The sequence below is a fragment of the Cervus canadensis genome, chromosome 21, assembly GCF_019320065.1.
Source record: "Cervus canadensis isolate Bull #8, Minnesota chromosome 21, ASM1932006v1, whole genome shotgun sequence".
Taxonomy (NCBI): domain Eukaryota; kingdom Metazoa; phylum Chordata; class Mammalia; order Artiodactyla; family Cervidae; genus Cervus; species Cervus canadensis.
In genome coordinates this window covers 19,630,387-19,649,010 of record NC_057406.1, presented here as the reverse complement: position 1 = coordinate 19,649,010, position 18,624 = coordinate 19,630,387, and the positions used below count along the sequence as shown (strand labels likewise).

Here is an 18,624-nt window from a genome sequence, read left to right as displayed (position 1 = left end):
GGAGCTTAAAATTGTTTATTTTTGTTCTAATATCTCTCTACAAATTTCTTGTCCTTTGTGATGCTACATAACCTGCGCTTCTAAGTCCTCACTACTCTTCCATTTAGGATTCCCCCAAGTGATGTGCACTGTGTGTGTTAGTAAACTTTTTCTCTTGTTAGTCAGTGCTTGATTCAAGAGACCCACGTGAAAACCAAGGATAGATAGAGGCCAAGTTTTGTCTTCCCTGCACTAGTTTTGACCTCTGATGAAAAGAGAAAGCAAAAGTCTCCATTGAGCATTTGTAATCACAAATCAGCCCTCTTTTTTAGTTTATAGCTCAAAGTCTGCCTGACAGCGAAGCCCAAGAGTATTGTATTCAAAAATGTATTTAAAGTGCTCAAGGTGAATAATGGTCTGCCTACTAACAACACTAATATCTTCCTAAAGAAAGCAGCTTCAATCAACTTATCAAAAAATTTTGAAAAATAATCTTCCAGATTTCTTGGACAAAGGCAAATATTGAGGAGGGGGAGCGGGGAATGATCTAAGAGAGGAAGAGAGAGAACAAATATGATAATATTTTAACATAGAAGTAGTCTGGATAAAGGATATATATTTAAGTGTGTGCATATACTTTTTCAGGGTTTTTTTGTGTGTCAAAATGCAAAGCTAAAGGAAACAAACACCCCTGCAATCATCGTTGAAGTCCCTCTTTCCCTTTCACACCACATCTAATATGTTAGTAAATCTGAACACTGCACATATATGAATCAGCCTTCATTTCTTATCACCTCCATTACTATCAGACCTGCTGCTATTGATGAATTGCCAAAAATTGATTTTCCTTAAATATTTTTATTTTACCTTAATCTTTGAAAGATACTTTTACTGGATATGGAATATTATTTTGGTAGGTTTCTTTTTTTTTTGTCATTTTCAAAGTGAAATAGCATTAAATTCTGCCTTCCATTATTTCTGTTAACTACTTGGATTACTGATGTTCTCTTTCTCTGGTTATTATCGGTATTTTTCTCTCCATCTTTGTTGTCAGCATTTTGACCACAACATGCCTTGTGATGGGCTTCCCTGGAGGCTCAGGGGTAAACAATCAGCCTGCAATGCAGGAGTCGCAAGAAATACAGGTTCCATCCCCGGGGCCCGAAAATCCCCTGGAGGAGGGCATTGCAACCACTCCGGTACTCTTGCCTGGAGAATCCCATGGACAGGTTGGTGGGCAGCAGTCCATGGTCAGAAAGAGTCAGACATGGCTGAAGAACTTAGCACTTGTGCCTTGGTATGGTTTTGCTTTTGTTTATACTGACCTGAGTGGGCTACGTTTTGTTTTGCTGGGACGCTGGGGGGCGAGGTGGGTGTTACTGGTTCCATTCTTTTTCTCCTCTTGCCTCATGACTCTGGTTTTATATAAATTTGTCTTGTTGAGTATCTGACATGTTTTGTTCTTCTATCGACCTGCTTTTCTTTTTCTACTTCATTTTGTCTCTATGCTTGAGTTTGTGTATTTTTATATTGACCAGTCTTTGAGTTCACCAATACTGTATTTTCCATTTCAATCTGATATTTAGTTTATCCCCTAGTTTTTACTTTCAGATATTACAGCTTTCAAATGTCCATTAGGTTGTTTTTGGAGACAAAAAATTTTCTGGTGATGTTCTTAACACATCTTAATTACATCTATTCTTGTCTATGTTTTTTTCATAATTTTTTAACACATTTTTCATAGTATGGGCTTCCCTTGTGGCTCAGCTGGTAAATAATCCACTTGCAATGCGGGGACCTGAGTTTGATCCCTGGATTGGGAAGATCCCCTGGAGAAGGGAATGGCTACCCACTCCAGTATTCTGGCCTGGAGAATTCCATGGACTGTACATGACTGAGTGACTTGGCTACTGGCTACTATCACACTATAAAATTATTTAAAGTTCTAGACTGGTAACACCACTTATGAACTGTTTGTGTATTTACATGTGTGTGTATGTGTGTGTGTGTGTGTGTATGTGTGTAGATTGTTCTTGATTATTGATAATATTTTCCTACCTTTTTGGAAGTCTTATGATTTTTTGATTCTATGTCAAATACCATGTATAAAAGAATCACACTGGTCCAGATGAAGTTATCTTTCACCATAAAGTGACTCATCTTTTAATTTTCTTTAAAATGGATAGGGTGGGAATGTGTCACTTTAATTAGGGAATTAGAGGGATTAAGTTTGAGTAATACTATAGTTGTGGGCTTCCCTGGTGGCTCAGGTGGTAAAGAATCAGCCTGTAAAACCTGGTTCAATCCCTGTGTTGGGAAGATGCCCGAAAGATGGGAATGGCAACCCACTCCAGTATTCTTTCCTGGAGAATCCCATGGACAGAGGAACCTGGTGAGCTACAGTCCATGGGGTCCCAAAGAGTCAGGCACGACTAAGTGATTAATGCTTTCATTTTCACAGTTATTTTATCTCTGTGATCTATGAGAAAGTCAGTTCTTCTCTTGACTTATTTTCATTTTAATTACTTCCCATCTTACTACACACAGCATCAAATTTTGGCAGATGTCTTGAGGGTCTTACCAGTCATGTATGTAAGATCCTACTTTTCTTAGACTTCCCTGGTGGTGCAGTGGATAGGAATCCCCCTGCCAATGCAGGGGACATGGGTTTGATCCCTGGTCCAGGAAGATTCCACATGCCATGGAGCAGCTGAGCCTGTGGACCACAGCTATTGAGCCCACGCTCTAGAGCCTGCAAGCCACAACCACTGAAGCTGGTGTGCCTAAAGTCTGCTCCACCACAAGAGAAGCTCCCACACTGAGAAGTCAGTGCGCTGCAACTAGACAACAGCCCCCACTCTCTGCAACTAGAGAAAGGCTGTGTGCATCAGTGAAGACTCAGTACAACCAAAAATAAATAAACACAGAATATAAATAAGAGTCTACTATTCTTCAGCTTCATCATTCCCTCCCCACTTTTAAACAGTAAAATCTCCACTTCATTTTTTTTTTGTCCTGAAGCCATGCCTTCCTTCTACTAAAGGACAAACTTGTGCTTTTTAACTGGCTTTTTAGCTATTCCCAGACTCATTGTCACAGGTGTGACCTTGGTGCAGGTCTCCAATCTTGGTGCACTACTCCATCCATGGCTTCTATATACTGTTTTTTGTTTCTTTATAACTCTTTCTTCTGGTTAGTCTTTGCTTCCTCAACAGCAGGAAAACTTTGGGAGGTTTCTCTTTTTTTTCCACTCAGAAGCTTTTGACTTTGTTTCAAAGTCTTCTCTCAGTTTTATCTTAGACTTGAACAAATGGCTTGTGGGAAAGGTGACAATTTGAGGACCTTCAAATCTCTAATATTGTTATTCTAGTCTATGTAACCACTGAAAGCTTGTCAGTTTCTCTTTCTTCGGTCATAGGCTGTCTGCTTTGGCCAAGATCTGATTCACACACACACACACACACACACAAACAGAAGCAACAATGGCAGATTGATAACTAATGCTCCCTATTCTGGAATTTAAACTAATTTAATGTGGGAGACCTGGGTTCTATCCCTGGGTTGGGAAGATCCCCTGGAGGAGGGCATGGCAACCCACTCTAGTATTCTTGCCTGGAGAATCCCCATGGACAGAAGAACCTGGTGGGCTACAGTCCATGGGGTTGCAAAGTGTCAGACACAACTGAGCGACTGAGCACAGTAATCCTTCTGTAGACCTTTAAAACCCTAAAAATGTATTTAAAAAAAATTTTAGAGTCTTTCCTTCCCTGTTTTGACTTCTTTTATCTACATTATATCTGGAAGCAGAAATGTGCATTTTGAGTCTCTGTTTTATATTACCATATCCTCCTTCATTTCACTGAGGCTTTCCTAGAATAACCATTTTAAAATTATTATTAAATTTGTACTACTATATTTGTTTGAACTAGAAATTTTATTTTGCTATATTTTTAGAGGAACTGTGCTCTTTAGGTATCTAATAATTTTTGTCTGTGGCCCTATGTCATCTGGTGGTTGTAGCAACCTTGTTTGTGGTTGTGTATGGATTTGGATTCTCTGTTCTATCTTTTTTAAAAAATCAATTTTTATTGGAGTATAGTTGCTTTACAATGTTGTGTTGGTTTCCTCTGTACAAAAAATTGATTCAGCTAAACATAAATTTATATCCCCTCTTTTTTGGACTTCCTTCCCATTTAGGTTATCCGAGTTCCTTGAGCTATACAGTAGGCTCTCAAATCTTGTGTGAGTTTAAAGATTGAAATTACCCTAACGAAGTCAAGAATTGCTCACAGTTTTCAAAGATTTGTGTTTTCTGGTTTTTTTCCCTCCTCTAGGATTACATCAAACTGTTTTCCCCTTCCATTTCTGGGATTCAGTCACCCTGATCATTCCACCTGCTGTTTGGTTGTTTCTTTTTGTCTCTGCTGCTGCTGCTACCAAGTCGCTTCAGTAGCGTCCGACTCTGTGCGACCCCATAGACGGCAGCCCACCAGGCTCCCCCGTCCCTGGGTTTCTCCAGGCAAGAACACTGGAGTGGGTTGCCATTGCCTTCTCTAATGCATGAAAGTAAAAGTTAAAGTGAAGTCGCTCAGTCGTGTCCGACTCTTTGCGACCCCATGGATTGCAGCCTACCAGGCTCCTCCGTCCATGGGATTTTCCAGGCAAGAGTACTGGTGTGGGGTGCTGTTGCCTTCTCCTTTTGTCTCTGAAATACTCTTAACTCCCGAATCCTTTCTCTTTTCTTTTAATAAAATTATTAATTTCTCAGCTCTCCATATCAGGAAGTTCTTCACTAAATTCTCAGTCTAGATCAAATTCTTTGTTATAATCTGATAACTACTTTTTCCCTTTTTCACTATCTTTTCCCCCTTTCTAAGAACTTATTTTATTTATATTATGCATCTACCAATGTGATAACTTTACTAATGTATGTCCTTTCATTTAGTTTGAAAGCTCTATGAAAGTAGACATAGTTCTTTGATTTGTACAAACGTGGATCTCCAGTCTTTAAAACTCGGTGCCTCTGTTTATAATAGCCAGGACATGGAAGCAACCTAGATGCCCATCAGCAGATGAATGGATAAGGAAGCTGTGGTACATATACACCATGGAATATTACTCAGCCATTAAAAAGAATTCATTTGAACCAGTCCTATTGAGATGGATGAAACTGGAGCCCCTTATACAGAGTGAAGTAAGCCAGAAAGATAAAGAACATTACAGCATACTAACACATATATATGGAATTTAGAAAGATGGTAAAGATAACCCTATATGCAAAACAGAAAAAGAGACACAGAAGTACAGAACAGACTTTTGAACTCTGTGGGAGAAGGTGAGGGTGGGATGTTTCAAAAAAACAGCATGTATACTATCTATGGTGAAACAGATCACCAGCCCAGGTGGGATGCATGAGACAAGTGCTCCGGCCTGGTGCACTGGGAAGACCCAGAGGAATCGGGTGGAGAGGGAGGTGGGAGGGGGGATCGGGATGGGGAATACGTGTAAATCTATGGCTGATTCATATCAATGTATGACAAAACCCACTGAAATGTTGTGAAGTAATTAGCCTTCAACTAATATTAAAAAAAAAAATTTAAAAAAAATAAATAAATAAAAATAAATTAAAGAAAAAAACTCGGTGCCTGACTAGTGACAGGAAAAAAATTCTTGTTTATGAATGAAATAAATACTATTTATTCCATCCAGCTGAGACTATCCATTTTCATTCATTGTACTGATAATTTTTGTGGCTAACAAAGTTTTAACATCTCCTGGCTCTCTATAACCACTTTTAAGTCATTATTTTCTAGCTTATCAAAAATGCAATTTTTCTTTGAGATTCATTTTATGAGACAATTTTATCTTCTTCAGTTCAGTGTCCAACTATTTGTGACCCAATGAATGACAGCATGTCAGGCCTCCCTGTCCATCATCAACTCCCAGAGTCACCCAAACCCATGTCCATTAAGTCGGTGATGCCATCCAACCATCTCATCCTCTGTCTTCCCCTTCTCCTCCTACCCTCAATCTTTCCCAGCATCAAGGTCTTCTTACTTAACTATTTATTTCTCTGATAGATGACCATAATAAGGCAAAGAAAAAATTGTGTTTTATAAAAAATTAAAAGTATGAGACTAAAGTGATAAAATTTATTTTGAAAGTACTGGAAGACCTGAATAAACCTGAATAAAGCTTGATTTATTTAGTACCTCTGTCCCAGTAATAGAGGAATTTCCTTCATACTTCTATCTCCATAATGTTCCCTCATATTCTTTATTTTCTCTACACGATCCAATGTTGAGCTTTCCCTGTGGTTCAGTGGTAAAGAATCTGCTTGGAATGCAGGAGTCGGGAGTCTGACTTGTGGGTCAGGAAGATCCCTGGAGAAGGACATGGCAGCCCACTCCAGTATTCTTGCCTGGGAATTTCCATGGACAGAGGAGCCTGGCAGGCTACAGTCCATGGGGTCACAAAAGAGTCAAACACAACTTAACAATTAAACAACAATTATCCAGTGTTACTAAAATACTGTTTATTGTATTAATCCTGTAACAAATCATGGATTAAAGTTAAAGAATAACATATAGACTTCAATGTTTAATAACATCTATTTTTAGCTAAACACATTTTTACATAGTTGAAGTCATCTCACTGGAAAATCTCAGGCACTTTATCTAATCTGAATATATTGTCTTCTTACAGATACAATAACCACTACTATGGCAATCTTCAGCAATTATCTGGCCGTATTTTATGTGTGCACATTTATTATTAGCATTCTCATGTCCTGGAAGTTGAAGCCTAGAAAAAAAAATACTTTCTGTTAAGTTCTGAAATTATTTTATGTGTCAATTGTACTTTTAAAATTCAAAATATTTTGACATATTTATAAAAAAGTAGAAACATCATTTTCCCAGTTCTCTAATAATAAAATAATGAATTTTTGTCATCTGAAATTTCATATTAAATCTATAATTGGGATGTTAGCAATGCCTTCAATTCTGGCTTTTGTCTCTGTGACATCAGACAATTTCAAAGTATCTTCCATCTTCACAGGGGTCTACTATATTTTGTTTATACATTAGTGTTTTTATAAACATTTTATTATATATACAGTAAAAATAAATTGTCATGAATCATTAATGTCAATTCATTCTCTCCTGAGAAAATTTACCCCAGAGTAAAGATCAGATCTTCTTTACTAATAAGTCCAGAAAATAGTTTTAAAAGATTAAATATTTAGATATGTCAATGAGAATCAGAGCAATTTATAAACATTTAAAGAAATATATCATATAATTCCTGAAAGGGGGCATGCATTTACTACAAGTGCAGCAATTAGAAATGAGTACGTAATCACTCAGAATTTTAAGTAAATCCAAAATCTTAATTTAACACAAATTATGTTAGAAAATCATGTCTGCTAAGAGTGGATATACTGGAAAACATCTTGCATATTTTAGTCATAATATTTAAGGTAGAAATCATATTTTAATTTAGATTTTATTTTATTTATTTTTAATTGTTACTTTTTTTAATTTTAGGCATGCTACATAGCACACAGCTTAGTTCCCCAACCAGGGATCAAACCCATATGCCCTGCAGTGTAAGCACAGAGTCTTAACCACTGGACCACCACAGACATCCTGAAATCACATTTTTAAATTAGATTCATCATTTAAAATTTTATTTGACATTAATTTACTGTTAAGATCTGGGGTAGGAGAGGAAAGAGGAGGAGGAAGGAGAGAGAACTTTATTTTCTTAATGAACCATATACTTCTCACATGCTTAAATGTATCAATTACTGTATTTTCACAACTACTCTATGAAGTGGGTTCTATTATTCATCACATCTTATAGAAAATGGAATAGAAACCAAACAGAATGTTTGGATAAAAGACTATGATGGTAGTGGAGAGCCAAAACATAAACCCAAGACACTTATGAGCCTGCACTATCAATTACTCACTATATTTTAAACCGTGGAGCTTAAAACTGGGGAACAAGAGTACTGGCAGTTCAGTATTTCCCATGGTCTTGCTAAACTGGTTTTTACACACATTGTGTATGTGCACTAGGATACATTTGATACCTCCACTTCCAGATACCTTAATAAAATCATGGGAATTGAGGCCTATAAATCCTTTTTTGAATGTAGGTAGTAGGTTGAACAAGTATTAGTCACTCAATCATGTCTGACTCTTTGTGAACCCATGCACTGTAGCCTTCCAGGCTACTCGGTCCATGGGATTCTCCAGGCAAGAATACTGGAGTGATTTGCCATTTCCTTCTCCAGGGGATCTTCCAGACCCAGGAATTGAATCCAGATCTCCTGCCTTGCAGGAAGATTCTTTACCATCTCAGCCACCAGCCTAGTCAAAGGTTGTATAGAACTCACGAATAAAATTCAAGCCCACCCAGAACTTCAAAATGTGTCCTTAATTGGGAATAACTTCTTTGTAGATGCAATTAAGATTAGTGACATGAGGTCACAGACATAGAGAACAGACCTATGGGCATAGGGAGGCAGGGAGAAAGGAAAGAGTAGGATATATGGAGAGAGTACCATGGAAACTGACACTACCATATGTAGAATAGATAGCGAATGGGAATTTGTTGTATGACTCAGGGAACTCAAACTGGGGTTCTTTAAATATATAGAGGTGTGGGATGGGGAGGGAGATGGGAGGGAGGTTCAAGAGGGAGGGGACATTTGTATACCTATGATTGATTCATGTTGATATTTGGCAGAAACCAACACAATTATGTAAAGCAAATTCCCTTCAATTAAAAAATAAATGCATTTACATTTAGGTCTTTAATCCATTTTGAGTTTATCTCTGTGTATGGTATTAGGAAGTGTTTTAATTTCATTCTTTTTCATGTAGCTATCCAGTTTTCTCAACACCACTTATTGAAAAGGCCATCTTTGCCCCATTGTATATTCTTGCCTCCTTTGTCAAAAATAAGGTACCCATAGGTGCATGGATATAGTTCTGGGCTTTCTATCTTGTTCCATTGGTCTATATTTCTGTTTTTGTGCCAGTATTATACTGTCTTGATGATGACTGTAGCTTTGTAGTATAATCTGAAGTCAGGAAGGTTGCTTTCTCCAGCTTCATTCTTCTTTCTCAAGACTGCTTTGGTTATTTGGGGTCTTTCATGTTTCTGTATGAATTGAGAAATTTTTTGTTCTAGTTCTGTGAAAGATACCATTGGTAAGTTGATAGGGATCACACCGAATCTGTATATTGCATTTGTCAGTATAGTCATTTTCACAATATTTATTCTTCCTACCCAGGAACATGGAATATCTCTCCATCTATTTATGTCATCTTTGATTTATATCATCAGTGTCTTATAATTTTCTGTATACAGTTCTTTTGTCTCCTTCAGTTCAGTTCAGTTCAGTCACTCAGTCATGTCCAACTCTTTGTGACCTCATGAATTACAGCACACCAGGTCTCCCTGTCATCCTTAGGTAGGTTTATTCCAAGATATTTAATTCTTTTTGCTGCAATGGTGAATGGGATTGATTCCTTCATTTCTTTTTCTGACTTTTATTGTTAGTATATAGTATTGCAAGTGATTTCTGTGTATTGAGTTTGTATCTTGCATCTTTTCTAAATTCACCGATTAGCTCTAATAATTTTCTGATAGTATCTTTAGGGCTTCCTATGTATGGTATCACGTCACCTGCAAACAGTGAAAGCTTTGCTTCTTCTTTTCTGATGTGGATTCCTTTTATTTCTTTTTCTTCTCTGATTGCTATAGCTAGGACTTCCAAAACTAAGTTGAATAATAGCAGTGAGAGTGGACACCCTTGTCTTAGGCCTGATCTTAGGGAGAATGCTTACAGTTTTTCACCATTGAGTGTAATGTTTCCTGTGAGATTATCATATATGGTCTTTACTTTGTTGAGGTAGCTTCCTTCTATGCCAATTTTCTGAAGAGTTTTAATCATAAATGGGTGTTGAATTTTGTCAAAGGCTTTTTCTGCATCTATTGAGATTATCATTTGGTTTTTATCTTTTAATTTGTTAATATGGTGTATCACATTGACTGATTTATGTATATTGAAGAATCCTTGCATCCCTGGGATAAACCCAACTTGCTTATGGTGTATGATCTTTTTAATGTGTTGTTGGATTCTGTGTACTAGAATTTTGTTGAGGATTTTTGCATCTTCAAAATGGATTAAAGGCCTAAATGTAAGACCAGAAACTATAAAACTGTTAGAGGAAAACATAGACAGAACACTCGATGACATAAATCAAAGCAAAATCCTCTATGACCCACCCACCTTCTAGAATAATGGAAACAAAAACAAAAGTAAACAAGTGGAACCTGATTAAACTTAAAAGCTTTGGCACAGCAAAAAGAAATTATAAACAAGGTGAAAAGACAACCCTCAAAATGGGAGAAAATAATAGCAAATGGAACAACTGACAAATGATTAATTTCCAAAGGATACAAGCAACTCATACAACTCAATACCAGATAGAAAACAACCCAATTAAAAAGTGGGGAAAAGACCTAAACAGACATTTCTCCAAAGAACATACAGATGGGTAACAAACACGTGAAAAGATGCTAAACATCTCTTACTCTTAAAAAAATTCATATCAAAACCACAATGAGTTCTCACCTTACACTGTTCAGAATGGCCATCATCAAAAAGTCTACAAACAATAAATGCTGGAGAGGGTGTGAAGAAAAGGGAATGCTCTTGCCCTGTTGGTGGGAATGGAAGTTGATACAGCCACTATGGAAGGTGGTGTGGAGAGTCCTTAAAAAACTAGATATAAAAAAAACCACCACATGACCCTGCTTTCCCACTCCTAGGCATATACCCTGAGGAAAGCAAAATTGAAAAAGACACATGTACCCCAATGTCCACCGCAGGACTATTTACAAATAGCTAGAACATGCAAGCAACCTAGATGTCCATCAACAGATGAATGGATAAAGAAGTTGTGGTACATATACACAATGGTATATTACTCTGCCATAAAAACAAATGCATTTGAGTCCATTCTAATGAGGTGGATGAACCTAGAGCCTTTTATACAGAGTGTAGTAAGTCAGAAAGAGAAAGATAAATATTGTATAGTAACACAATTATACAGAATCTAGAAAGATGGTACTGAAGAATTTATTTGCAGGTCAGACATAAAGAACAGACTTATGGACATGGGGAAAGGGGAGGAGAGGGTGAGATGTATGGAAAGAGTACCATGGAAACTTACATTACCAATGTAAAATAGATAGCCCAAGGGAATTTGCTGTATGTCTCAAGGTTCTCAAACAGGGTCTCTGTATCAACCTAGAGGGGAGGGGTGGGGAGGGAGATGGGAAGGAGGTTTAAGAGGGAGGGGACATATGTACCTATGACTGATTCATGTTGATGTTTGACAGAAAACAACAAAATTCTGTAAAGCAGTTATCCTTCAATTAAAAATAAATAAATTTAAAAATTTTTTTAAATAAATAAGTTGAAAATTGAAAACAAAGAAGACTAGTGTCATGATGAATCCATATTACATTTTACCTAAATCTAATAAGATTATCCTTATGGGAGAGCAACAAACACAGAGAGATGCAGAGAAGGAGCAAAGGAAGTTGGGGGTATAGACAGTTGTCTCTTTGTATCCAGGATGTGGGGGTGGGGAGATTCTACGAGCATCCCCAAGATATCATAGTCTACAGATACTCAAATCCCAGTCAGTCCTCTGTGTCTACATGGTTGCTTGAACTTGAAAATTCAGAACCCGCAGATACAGAGGGCTGGCTTGTCTTTAAATGATGCCAAGGATTGGCAGAATATCTTATATTTTCATGGAAGTTTACTGTATTTCCTTTATACAATAACATTTTCATAAACAAGTTCCACAGTGTATAAAGAAAAAAAAATTGTTTTTAATTATCAACAACAGTTAGCTTTCTCTCTGGAAAAGTTTAGCAAGTTCCTTCAGACAAAGGATCTGTCCAGAAAGGAATCAACTCTACCAAGATCTTGATTTCAAACCTCTGTTCCCTCTGCTTGAGAGAATAAATCTCTGTGCGTTAAGCCACCCAGTTTGTAGTGATTTTTTTATGACAGCAAACTAGACAAAGTATGCTAGGTGAGTCCTAGAGAATTGGAAGGCACATTTTAAGAAAATTTCAATACATGCACATGTATTGCAGTCAGACAAACTACACTGAAATTAAAATGACAAATCTGAAATATACTTACTTTGTAACCTCATGCAAGTTTATTTATTCAATTACCTTTTATTAAAATGCAAAATAGTTATACTTCAATAAGCAATTTCAATGAGCTTTGAAAGGAACATATTTAACTTAGTATAGTATTTAGTATTTTACTAAGTGTTTTACTCCTTGCTTTCCATCTTTCCTGTCTTTTACTTATTGATTTCTTACAGGTGCACCTATTATAAATGTTACCCACATCCACATTAAATATTTCTATTTGGAAGAAAATATTGTTCTGTACTGAAATTTTAAAACAGCAAGAGACTTACTTGTCCAGGGTAAGTTTTGTATCATCTAGCCAAACCCAGTTCAGTTGCTTAGTGCTGTAGTGTAAGCTAATTGGAAACTTTTCTTTTTGCAAACTGCATTGCATTTTTGACAATTTTGTTATAAAATTCTGCAGAAAGGAAGAGGAAAGTGAATCAAAAAGTGGAACTTTTCTTGCAAAAGAGGAATATATTAGTTTAAATATGTACATTTTACTTCTCTTTGGATTCTCTGTTCTTGATATTGAAAGAATCTGGAGAGATTAACCCTAAATTCTTCAGCCATAGGCTGGATGCTTAGAGCTAATAACTCATGTATTCACTGAGTAATTTTTTCGGGACACATTTATTCTAGTCATTTTCTTAAGCTATGGGTAGTAAAAGTAAGCATAAAATCTTAAAACTGCAGTTGCTCAAATTAGGCACTGAAAAACTGAATAGTATTCATTGACTTATGTAATAAATAGTAGTGACACATGGTACAAGATCAGAAATACAGGATTGAAGGAGAGAAATTAACAGGGAATTTTAACAGATTTTAGTGAACTAAGGATGTTTTCCAAGTGGATCGTCTAGTAAGCTAAAATCTTAACACAAGATGTATTAACTGAGAGATGATAGTTTGGGATAGGAGGTAGAGGAAATAAAATTTGTCACAGGTAAACAGAACAAGGACATAAAAGAGCATAAGGGGACCATGATCTATTTAAATAACCTCAATACAGTTGGAGACCATGGTACACTTTCCTTAGAACAGTGTGATAGAGAGTCTCTAACAACAGAAGAAGATAGAGAAATCAGCAGAAATCAGACAAGTGATCTTATCTACATTTTACTTAGACTTTACTCCAAGTGCTAGAGGAAAACCACTCAGGTTTTATTGAAGTACACATTCAAAATTACAAATTGCAGAGATTTTGGTGACTACACCATGGAAAGTAATTCAGAAGAATATAAAACTGGAGCGATTGCTGTCATCCTAAATTTTTCTGATGCCAAAATTTATAAAGCAAAATCTTGTCCTTACCATCTCTTCTTCAGTATTCAACTTAAGAAATCCAGAATGTAAATCAGTGCAAAAATGGTGACATTCCTTCCAAGGAATACTGTTTCTTGAAAAATAGTAGCAGTTTTCTCCATACTGATGCCAGTTGTTTGAACAAGTAGGGTATTTCCAAACTGCTAAAAATTTAAAATGTAACTCAATGATTTCCATCAGTGCAGATCACATCTGTAAGTTGACATAGCAAATCTACCGTCTACAAAAAAAACACTTTTTGATTTTTACATTATAGGCTGTGTGCACTTAAATTTAGTGTTAAATTTATCTTAAGTTAATAACTCAGTTCATTGAAAACATTTTGGTCTTTAAGATTCATAAGCTATATATTAGGAAATAATTTTTAATGACAAAATTAGAAATGTGTCAAGAAACCTAGCCAATGTATATAACTGTTAAAATTATCAACATAATGTTCTTTCTTTGTTTTCACATGAAAATAAAATATGTATATAATTATCTTTAAAAAACTGTAAGTTTCAAAAATAAGCCAATAAGAAATACATAAATGAAATCATATAGATACGCCCCAAAATGATGGTGCCTTGTGGAAATATTTTATTTAACTTCAGGTTGTAATTTAACAGTGCCATCATCATTTGAGTCTTAATAGATTTGACATATATGTATTTACACGTATCCAGTAACATGCATTAAACAAAATAGTTAGTTGTCTCTTATCTCCTGCAAATAAAATTATGACTCAGGGACTCATCCAAAAGTACCTATTTTATTTGCTTCCTTGTTGGAGGAGCTATTTCCTGGACATCCTTCTGGTTGAAATGGCTTCTTATTCACTGAAGAGAATTCAGAAAGGTCAGTTTTAAACTCAAAAAGAAAAATTTGACACATTCCTATAGGTAAAACATTATACTGAATTCAGAGCTACAAAAATGATGAATGGAACATCATTTACTTCAAAGAACTTAAATGTAATAAAGTCATAATCATAAAAATCAAATTTTAGTACATACAACAAGTTCACATAGCCAAGATAACAGTGTAAGAAAGCTTTTTCACAGAGAAAAAAATTTAAAGTTATTTCTGGTAAAGGAAACATAAGAACAAATAGGCAGTATGTAATGTTCTTGATATGCTTAAAAATGGACAACATTTTTATATGTCTCTAGGAAATTAACTCAAGTTCTGTGCAGAGAATATTTACTTTGTTAAGAAATTGAACTGATCAAAATGAGGTATTCAACATATTTCACTATGTGAATAATGGAGAAGTAAACTTCTATTTCATATTTTGACTTACACTCAGTGACCAAGTATCCAACAGACAGAAGAAGCCCCAGGCAAATGATGCACAGAAACACAGCAACATATTTCCATGAAGAAAGTGGAGTAGGGTGATCTATATGTAGAGAGATGAATACATCTTGTAACATCAACTCTAAATGTTTATTCAGAGTTCTGCTTCTGTTCTAGGTGCAGTAAACTCTACAGCAAGGTAGCTCACATCCTAAAAATAGAGAAAAGGAAGGTAATCTACAAAATCATAACTCATATTGAGGGAATGAGGCAGCTGAATTGATAAAGTGATCAGGTGGTCTGAATTCTAAAGAGATAAAGCCCCGACTCTATGGGAAGACAGCACACAAACTCTACTTCACCTTTGGCAAAGCATAGGAGGAAAAGTGCCAGCCATATGATAGTGAAGTATTTCAACAAATCTTCAAGGCTAAAAGCAGACTTCAAAGCAGAGGAATCAGGGATCAAACTGCCAATATCTGTTTTATCATAGAAAAAGCAAAGGTGTTCCAGAAAAACATCTACTTCTGCTTCATTGACTACAATAAAGCTTTGACTGTTTGAATCACAACAAACTGTAGAAAATTCTTAGAGATAGGAATACCTGACCACCTTATCTAACCCCCTGAGAAACCTGTAAAGCTATGACAAACCTAGACAGTGTATTAAAAAGCAGAGGCATTACTTTGCCGACAAAGGTCCTTCTAGTCAAAGCTATGGTTTTTCCAGTAGTCATGTATGGATGTGACAGTTGGACCACAAAGAAGGCTGAAGGACAAAGAATCGATGCTTTCAAATTGTGGTGCTGGATAAGACTTTTGAGAGTCCCTTGGACAGCAAGGCAATCAAACCAATCAATTCTAAAGGAAATCAACACTGAATATTCATTGGAAGGACTGATGATGAAGCTGAAGTTTGGCCACCTGATGCAAAGAGCAGACACATTGGAAAAGACCCTGATGCTGGGAAAGACTGAAGGCAGGAGGAGAAGGGGATGACAGAGGATGAGATGGTTGGATGGCATCACCAACTCAATACACATGAGTTTGAGCATGCTCCAGAAGGTAGTGAAGGACAGGGAAACCTCGTGAGCTGCACCCATGGGGTGGCAAAGAATCAGACACAACTTAGCTACTAAAAAACAACAAGCCCACCCTGTACCCTGCATTGACAGTAGGCAAAAGCCATCTGCTTCTAGAGAAGAGACAGAAAACAAGCTTCTTCCCAATATCCTGAAGTGGTACAAAGCAGAGGACCTTAGCTGCGGCGGAGAGAAGAAAGTTCTTCACACACAAAATCCACCAATACAGCATACATGCCACAGAGGAAGGGACAGAAAATCTACGTGTTGTCATCAGAAGAAGGAAAGGTTTTGGTCTTTTCAGCTAAAAACGGATTTCCATCAATTACGCACTCTAATCTCTAGAACATTTAACCATCATGTCTCTGTTTATATTTTTATATTGGGTATAAGCATGAAACTTACCTTGTGGAATTTTTTTGTAATTGATTTCCATCTGTGAAAGAACTTTATAGACAGTAAAAAACTAAGAAGCTTTGTTAGGTAAAAATAAACTTAAAAGACAGGATAATGACTCTAAGTCATTCTGTTTGATTCATGGTAAAATATGAACTGTGGTGAAGTATGTCATTTTATACATATTTACGCACATACATACAATTAACAATATCATTAACGAAGTTTTCCCAAACCAGTAGATTTTCCCATACAAATTGACTGCTAACTGCATTGGTAAGAAGTGCAGACACTGGTAAGATGAATTGTTCATCAGAATTTCAAAAAGAAAACAATTTCTGAATCTATAACAAGCAGAGTGTATAGGTATTAAGGGGCCTTTAAAAATTTGTTAACAATATATTAAGCAAAATTTAAAAATACTTTTTTGTTAACCTCATGGTGAATCTGTATACCATAAATCATATTGTAATAATTAACAATCTAAAAAATTGGAAAGTAATCAATTGAGGTCCTCATTAAAATAATACATCTTAGCCAAAGTATTGAATATCCATTTGATGTAAGACAAAATAGAACTAGCACAGTGATACACAGTTCACTTCTAATCATTCCACATATTGATTTAAAACATATGAGGATTGCAAATAAGCAACAGGAAAAAATACAAATGAAAGCAAATTTTAAATGATAGGAAGATATATCATTGAATTCCATATAATCATATGCACCAGTAAAGTAATAACACTGGCATTTGTGTATCAAGAAGCATGGCACTTGAAAAAGTACACTTTGAACACACTATGCCAGCAAATACACAAACCAGGAAAACAAGAAAAATAGTCCCTAAGTCACAGCAACTGTGTTAGAATAATGAAATTATCTCTATATTTTCTCACTTCTCTGTTTTCCAAATATCCTACTATATAGTGTTGATATCTTAAATGATAGAAAATGATAAACAACATATCCCGATCACCAAACATTTCACTCATTCTAAAAATGCTGATATAAAGTTTACAACATAGCTAAAGTGATAACTCTCATGGAGAAAAAGATAATCTTCCCTCAAAAGCAATTATTTTCCTTGTTCAGTAAGAGAAAAAAAATTTAGATCATGTGTGTGTGCATATGAGCCTGATAATGAATGATTCTGTATATTTTTTAAGTAGAAAACATGAAAGACCTTTTCTCTTGGTAGTTTCAAGTCTTTGGCTTCTCTGTGGCTGAGATGATGGTTGAAATGGCCAATTGGTGTAAGTTACAACTTCTTCACTCATTACTGAAAGGCAGAGATACAAGAAAATTTAAAAAATATGTTTTAAATTCATGTAAATTGTGAAATCCATAAGTAAAATTGGTATTGAATGAAATGGTATTGGAAATGAACTTGAATAATTAGTGATTGATTAGAATACAATTACAAATATGAAAATATTTTAAGAATGAAGAAATACTAATTTTTAAATGTTACTTAATGAGTTGGTAGGACTTCTCAAGTGGCTCAGTGGTAAAGAATCCACCTGCCAACGCAGGAGATGCAGGAGAAGCAGGTCCAATCCCTGGGTCAGGAAGATCCTTTGGAGGACGAAATGGCAACCCATTACAGTATTCTTGCTGGGAAATCCCTTGGACAGAGGATCCTGGGGGGCTGTAGTTCATAGCGTCACAAAGAGTCAGACACAGCTGAGCGACTGAGCACACATACAAAGTAGTTGCTATGGTATATTACTTTTGGCCTTTTAAATATTGTCTATTCACAATTGCAAATCTGTTAATATCATTTATTTATACGTAAAAATGCAAAAGATGATCTGATGGCTTTACTGAATTCTTTCAACTGAAATTTATCCTTATAGTTTGTCATTTCCATCTTTCACAATTCACCTGTTCCTGCTTTATTTCTAGTATCATCTTTCAACTCAATCTATTTTCATTTCCCCCATAATTCTACCGACACATTTGTTCTTTCTCAACATATGACAAGCACTTCTCCAATTTCAATGTTTTGCTCAAATTCTTCCTTCTCAAGTACACTTTCCTCCTCTATTTGCTCATAATAAATCTGTAAATCAAGTTCTACCACCTTTAATAAAATTTCCAGATCCTTCAATAACAATTCATCTCTTTTTCCAATTTTTCTCATTATTTTTCGTTTGTCATCATTCAGTTAGGTATCTCCTTTTACCTTATCTTTCATTAATGTCTCCCCAATGTATTGTGAATTTCTTGAAATATCTTATTAACCTTTGTTAATAAAATGTAATTGTTTATTAGATTTCTATATGAAGTATAAAAAGTAACGTTTTGTGTTACTTTAA

General features: G+C 35.7%; 1 protein-coding gene across 1 annotated transcript; it reads right to left on the bottom strand.

Annotated features, from left to right (window-relative positions):
- Nucleotides 1-6,558: 6,558 nt before the first annotated feature.
- On the bottom strand, nt 6,559-17,894 carry LOC122423716 (natural killer cells antigen CD94-like). Its single transcript, XM_043441036.1, has 7 exons — nt 17,827-17,894; nt 17,490-17,585; nt 14,831-14,929; nt 14,295-14,366; nt 13,537-13,691; nt 12,513-12,640; nt 6,559-6,783 (listed from the first exon to the last, which is right to left on the bottom strand). Exons 2-7 carry the CDS (start codon nt 17,581-17,583, stop codon nt 6,657-6,659), a joined length of 675 nt encoding a protein of 224 aa, XP_043296971.1. The 5' UTR covers nt 17,584-17,585; nt 17,827-17,894; the 3' UTR covers nt 6,559-6,656.
- Between the last annotated feature and the right edge of the window lie 730 nt (nt 17,895-18,624).

Excerpts from the sequence above, each read along its gene's own strand:
- LOC122423716 (XM_043441036.1), bottom strand. The coding sequence starts at position 17,583 with ATGAGTGAAGAAGTTGTAACTTACACCAATTGGCCATTTCAACCATCA. Across the intron at positions 14,930-17,489 it reads TGAAACTACCAAGAGAAAAG|ATCACCCTACTCCACTTTCT; the intron begins GTCTTTCATGTT and ends CTCTACATATAG. Across the intron at positions 12,641-13,536 it reads TGAATACTGAAGAAGAGATG|AATTTTATAACAAAATTGTC; the intron begins GTAAGGACAAGA and ends TCCTTTCTGCAG.